At 34.3% G+C, this 6,662-nt stretch overlaps 1 protein-coding gene across 3 annotated transcripts; it reads left to right on the forward strand.

Annotated features, from left to right (window-relative positions):
* Positions 1 to 977: 977 nt before the first annotated feature.
* Positions 978 to 6,387, forward strand: LOC110642715 (GATA transcription factor 11). Of its 3 annotated transcripts, XM_021794846.2 has the most exons (4): positions 981 to 1,242; positions 2,613 to 2,729; positions 2,892 to 3,143; positions 5,191 to 6,387. In XM_021794846.2, exons 3-4 carry the CDS (start codon positions 2,901 to 2,903, stop codon positions 5,896 to 5,898), a joined length of 951 nt encoding a protein of 316 aa, XP_021650538.2. In that variant the 5' UTR covers positions 981 to 1,242; positions 2,613 to 2,729; positions 2,892 to 2,900; the 3' UTR covers positions 5,899 to 6,387. The 3 variants fall into 3 exon arrangements, with proteins under 3 accessions (XP_021650539.2, XP_021650538.2, XP_021650537.2); XM_021794847.2 differs by lacking the exon at positions 2,613 to 2,729 and having other exon boundaries at positions 978 to 1,242; positions 5,209 to 6,387; XM_021794845.2 differs by lacking the exon at positions 2,613 to 2,729 and having other exon boundaries at positions 983 to 1,242.
* The last annotated feature ends 275 nt before the right edge of the window (positions 6,388 to 6,662 follow it).

Raw genomic sequence — 6,662 nt, forward strand, 5'->3', positions numbered from 1 at the left:
TTGGTGCTTTTGGACCGAAAAAGGATAAAAAAAATCCACCTGGATTGAGGGGAGGGTCCCTTGTTTTCAAACACCAAGAAAATTGATGCCAGCCTTTCCCTATCGTCGGTGCTCTCTCAAATCTTGCCATACTTGGCCCATACATTTTTCTTTCATACGCCACTCCCACCCACCCCCACTTGATTCCTTTCATCTCCAACTACTATATTATTATGTATGTTCCTTTCCTTCCCATCATTATTAAGTTTGGCCTATATTCTAAAAAAAAGTTCATAAATAATTTAATATTATCAATTCTCAAATAATTTTGAGTTAATTAACTATTCAAATATATTTAGTTATTGACTTAGATTAATGGTGAAATTAGCTTTCAATAAAGGTGATTCAGATTAGCCTCAAGAAAAAGGGGTAAAACATTTTTCATGCTCAATTTTAGTATCAATTGAAGATAAGTTGAGAGAAGGGAGATTGAGGTGGTTTGGTCATGTGAAGCGTAGACATACGGAAGCTTTAGACAAGTAGAGCACATTAAATTAGAGGATAGAAAGAAAAAAAAGGATAGACCGAAATTGACTTGGAGGAGAGTAGTACAAGATGACCTAGAAGCATTACATATTTCTGAGTATTTAATCCAAAATCGTTTAGAGTGGAGAAAGCGAATCTATATAGCCGACCCTAAATTTTTAGGATAAAAATTTAATTGAGTTGAGTTGAATTGAGTTTCATGAATATTTGAAAAGAGTATTTTTACACTCTTATTTTTTAAATGACGTCGAATGTTCGATCTCGTAAATGAAAAAGATAACTGTTGTGAATGTTTTAACCCTTAACGAGTCGACTCCAAATTATTTTAAAAAGTGAAAGAAAATATAAATAAAACCTATTTAAAACGGAATACCAGATAAACGGCGATCAAGCATTATTCCATATTAAGTTCCGTAAACCTGTACTCACTATATTTCTACCCCTCTCACCCGTTTGGAAACCTAAAAATCCTAATCTCAGACAAGAGACATTCGAAAGGAATCTGATTTTTCACTATCATCTTCTTCTCTCTATCCTCTCCTTATCTCTCTCAACTATTATCGAGAAATTTACAATGTATATCCAGTCACTGTAACGGCGCCGTTTCTAATGTATACTGTGGGCGGAACTCGCTGTATCTGTCTCTCTTTGGGGTTTTGATTTCGATAACTTACATTCATGCCTTGATTTGGTCCCATTTAGGTCTTCTTTTCTAAGGTTTGTCTGATTTTTTGCTTTTAAATGCTTCATTTTCTTTCTTTTAGCCCTTTTGGTGTTAAATGTTCAGTTGCATTGTCTCTATTTCGCTTTATTTCTGCCATTTTCTGCTTGGTTCGGGAGAAAATGAGGGAAAATAGTGTTAGACTTTTGAATGGTCGTTGAGTAGCATTTTTAATGTGTAAATTTTGTAATGATGCCAAAATAGCTAACTCTCGCTCTCTGCTCAGTGTAATAGCTTGGGGAACATATGACTCAAAATTGAGTGTTGATTTTTTTTTTAACCTTTTCTGCATGCATTTTCTCGGTAACCAAACAAGCCTTAAGAATTATACTATTATTATTATTATTATAATAATAATATATCTTATTTGTCACTGCATCTTTTTCATTGGTTCAAATTGAAGTCGTAACCGTGAAGAAAATAACTTAGTATCTGATTTGAAAATGATGTCCTTGTTTAGCCACATTTACACTTATGCTTTTGTCAATCTTTAAAACAGGAAGTATTACTATAATTCAATAAATCAACGCATCTTCTGTATTATAAATGGACTTTCTGTTCTAAATTTTTATAACATTTTGTACGAAAATATTGCCAAGATTTTGTTGCCAACTTGCCATGGAAAAACTTTTATAATAAGCTATAATGGGGATAGTTTATTTCCTTCAATTACTATGCATGTATAACTTTTTTTTAGGTATATCCTTTCTGAACTGATCAAAATTGAACGCATTTCACCATTCAATACAACCTTTTTAATCAGATAATTAGTAGAGAGAAAGGGACGGTTACAATTCCTTTCTCATAATTACTAGATTTCTTATAGAACAATCAAAGAACGCATTTAATTCATTTAGGGATATACTTTTTTCCCCCAAAAAAAAAAAAATGCATAGTCCTTATAATCAGAGTAATTAAATGAAATAAATGTAATTACCTTACCCAATTATAGTTTATAATAACACATATGCATAAGTTTTTCTATGGCAACAAAAACTTGATGATAACTTCCGTAAAAAGGGTTCTAAAAGTAATTTAGAATATGAAAGTCCGTTTATAATCACAAAAGATGCATTTATTTATTGAATTATTATGATCCTTCTTGTATGAAAGCTGGCAAAGGCATAAGTCTAAATGTGGCTAAACAAGGACATCATTTTCAAATCAGATACGTGGTTGTTTTCTTCATGGTTATGACTTCAATTTGAACCAATGAATGAGATGCAGTGAAAAATAAGATATATTATTATTGTTATTATTAAGGCTTGTTTGGTTGACAAAATCTTGATAATAACTTCGTACAAAAGGTTATAATCACAGAATATGCATTTATTTATTTAATTATAATAATCCTTCCTGTTTGAAGACTGGCAAAAACAGAAGTGTGACACATGAACCAAATGTACCAACATCAAACTCATATCACAATTAACGTACCTGTGTTAGATACATGTTGCACATCTAGAAGAAGCTGAGTTCTAAGGTATGATCCTCAAGTATAAGAAAGTAATGTATGACTTTAATGAGTATTGCTTCCTTTATTTCTGTACTATAACACGTTTTCTTTTGTGGGGAGTGTGCGTTTATGGTTTTGAATAACAATTGCCTGATTATTTTGTTCTTCTTTTTTCTGTATGATACACAGGGTAATAATATGAATGGTTCTTGGTTTTTTGATGAAAATTTTAATGGCGTCCCAGATGATTTTTTTGATGATGCCATTAAATTTTTAGATTTTCCTTTGGAGGATGTGGAACCGAATGTAGTGGAAGATTGGGAGGCCAAATTTCAACAGCTGGTGCCACCACCATCAAATGTTTTGGCAGGTTTAACGGCTGGCCTTTATGGTGAAAATAGTAGTGACATTCTTAAAGTAAAGAAAAGCTCCTCAGTTTTGGTGAGTTTAATAAATTGGTTTGATGTGTATGCTTGCTGTTGTTTTGGTTATGAATGCTTCACCATTCTCAAGGTGCACATGCTAGAGTCTCTAAATTGTGCCCTCATTCATAGTCCCTGGTAATTGTGCATTGTGCCCTTCGACTTAATTACTATTATATGGCCAACAAATGGGCTATAGTACATTTTGTTTATCCTAATTTTTTATCTGTTAGTGTTAAGGTTGTAGACTTGTTTCTTTAAAGTTTATCTTATAAGCGTGTTTGAATATATTGGGAATTGTGGAAGGTTATGCATCATCATTCTCTAATGAAGCAGATGGTTTACTGCTCCATTTATGTAATTATGCATGCTGCTTTTGTAAACTCCATTTTTGTTATGGGTTACTTCATAATGACCAGTGAGATCCAACCGAGGGTTACTTCATTTGTCATAGTTTATTTAGCATATGGTTTACTAGAATGGTTCATTAAAAATTTTCAATATGAACAATGTGATTGTTCTTTTCTCTTTTTGACATGTTCATATAAATGCATTTGCATTTAATACTTAAGATGGGTAAAAAAATTTGCATCTCAGCTATTTTACAAAAACATATGATTTATTTACACAGGCCATTGTTATCCTGAACTCCTAATGTAGAATCTTGAAGTGTCATATAATTTGCAATTCAACCAACAATAATAAGATGGGAACAACCTTGAACATCTGCACTGGGGGAGGAACTTATATCACAAATAGCTTCATAAATCCATTTAGGTAAAATGTGGAAACTAAATGTGTATTCACTGAAAAACTAAAAGAAATATAAGAATATAGTAAATCAATTACATAATTTAACAAGAAGTTGTATTGTTCGCTTGTACAACAATGAAAAATGATGGAATAATGAATCTGCAAAGGATTATACGAGGAATGTTTGGAAATGTATGTTGATATAATGGTATTTCATTGTTCTACCATGCTTTCAGTAACAGAGTTAAGCTATGGAAGCCGTATTATTATGAAGCTTTGAGGTTCTAAGGAATTTAGAAGTTTGAGTTCGTTCTAAAGCAACAGAATCGCTGAGTTGGTGACAGTTGCAAAAAATGGGGGTTATTGCCTTAGAAGATGGGAAGGAGGAACAAAAATACAAACTAAGATTTGGTGTCATTTGTATGTTAAGTTGGCCTCTCAAATATCTGCATTGCCTGGTGCAGATTGTTGGGTTCAGCTGTGTGCAGTATAATGAGGACTTCCATCAAACTTGATCAAACCTGCACTTATTGCCCTATAGTTGAATGTATTATTTATGGAAATTAAGTGTGTTATAATTGCCAGGAAATCACAATTTACAAGTTTATGCTGACAGTATTCTGCCTTTTTTACCATAGCTAGAAACTAGAAAGAAGCAAACATTTGTTCTAAGAGAGTGTTGACTAATTTCAGTCATTCACACCATCTCTCTAGATCTAGAGGAGAATGGAATACTTACGATGAAGCATGAATTCATTGTGTACTATTTGTAGTGAATAGGTGCTGAATTTATATAATGAAGATTCGAGTGTTGAATTCATTGGTATAACCTGCTTCCTGTTGATGCCGCTAATAATGCATATCAATTATACCCGTCTTGATTGATATTTAATCTCAGTTGAAGAATCTGTTCGGTCTCTTATAAATGCAAGGTTATACCTTTTGACCACGCAAGGAGTTGCATGGAAATGGCTGTTGAAAGTGATCAAAATTTTTTTCTATGCTTGTATATTTACATATTGTTAGGTTACTCTAGAATGTATTCTGATAATTCATTGTTTCCTTTCACATATGTAATAATTGTGTCAACAGAGCTGTATTTGTTATGCAGTGGACAAATGGTTCTAGAGCAAGGGGATGCCTTTCACGTTCCCATAGCATGTTGTTTTAGTTGTTAAAACTCTACTTTTGGTTTGTCATTCTATGGAACAAATTTGAAAATTTCACCTATGTTCTAGTTTTTTCTAGACAATTGCCAACATATTTTTCCATCTGTCAGTCGCTTGTTTATTGACCTTTTATTTGATGCTCAGTGTGATGAATCTTCTCAGCCAAAACAGTGGCCGACTGCCACCGAAGCATCCTCTAGCAGAAGCATTCCCCTTAATTATAACTCTTCAGAGGTTAAATATTCACACCTGTTCTGGACCTCCAGTCCAGTTTCTGTCCTTGAAAGCAGCAGCAGCTCTTCCTCAGCTGAAAATGCAATGGTCTATCACCCCAAATTTATCATCCCAGTGAAGCGCCCTCGAAGCAAGCGCCCACGGCCCCAGCGACGCACATTTTCATTCATGTCCACTTCCTATTCTCCAAAACAATATCATCCTATGAGTTCTTCTGAATCAGAATCAGAATCAGAGACCTACCCTGATGAGAAAATGTTGAACCTTGCCAAGAAAAAACAGAAGAAAAAAAATCTGAGGCTGCTGTCCTGTACTGTAGAGATGGTGAAACCGTGCTCACAAGAGCCAGTTGAAATCAGAAAATGCTCACACTGTGAGGTGACCAAGACTCCACAATGGAGAGAGGGGCCAATGGGACCAAAAACCCTTTGCAACGCTTGTGGGGTTCGTTACAGGTCTGGCCGTCTCTTTCCAGAGTACCGTCCTGCCGCTAGTCCAACCTTTGTTCCATCATTGCACTCCAACTCCCACAGGAAGGTCATAGAGATGAGAAAAAAGGTTAGCACTACAGCAGCAACCGACACATCGCTACCAGTAGCACCAGAACATTCGTTTTGATAGCCCTATTTGTTTGATTATTATTTAGGATGAGTAGCATTGTAGCTGGGAGCTATCTGGTTCTCTATTCTCCGTTTTCTATTCTGTCTGTTGGTTTGTTCTTTTTGTACATTGAACAATAAGAATTAGGAAACCTTAGATGATTAGATGTTTGGCAGCAGTGAAAAGTTAAAAAGGCTTAGAGTAGGGGAATATTTGAGTGAGGCAGAGAAATGTAAGCAGATGTTTAGAAGTAGGCTGATTGATGCTTTGTGTCCCTTTAGTTATGCTAAACATTTGTTTCTCTGCTTGTTTACCAAGGTGGCTGAAACCGCAGTGTCAGGTCTCAAAATGTAGACTCTCTCCCTGTACTTGTCTATTTGTTTTAGTTTAGTTCCCTTCTAGCTAAGCGTTTTGGTACAGTTCCAAACCCTTGGATTTTTTTATTTTAACTCAGTGACCTCGTAGTTCTGCATAAATTTAAACTTCAGAGAATATGCATTTGCACTAGATCTTTGTTCTCGAGCTCCAGTGTTAGGATTTCAAACTATTTCATGAGAAAGGATTCTGTGTTGAATGTTTGGTAGAATTGCTAATATTTTCTGCAAAACATGTTTGAAGGATCATCGCTTGAAGGGGATTTTCATTATGGTAAATTATTACCAAGTCTCTTAAGTATAGTAAAATTTCCAGGCAGGTCTATCCTTGATTTATTTTTAGTAAAGATTTAATCTTTAAATTTAAATTTAAATTTCGTTCATAAATTAATTTCGTCCGTTTAAATT

Source organism: Hevea brasiliensis, chromosome 6, assembly GCF_030052815.1.
Source record: "Hevea brasiliensis isolate MT/VB/25A 57/8 chromosome 6, ASM3005281v1, whole genome shotgun sequence".
Lineage (NCBI taxonomy): Eukaryota > Viridiplantae > Streptophyta > Magnoliopsida > Malpighiales > Euphorbiaceae > Hevea > Hevea brasiliensis.

Bases quoted from the DNA above. Each gene is read 5' to 3' on its own strand.
- LOC110642715 (XM_021794846.2), top strand. From the start codon at position 2,901: ATGAATGGTTCTTGGTTTTTTGATGAAAATTTTAATGGCGTCCCAGAT. The intron at 3,144-5,190 runs GTGAGTTTAATA...TTTGATGCTCAG, and splicing joins AGAAAAGCTCCTCAGTTTTG to TGTGATGAATCTTCTCAGCC.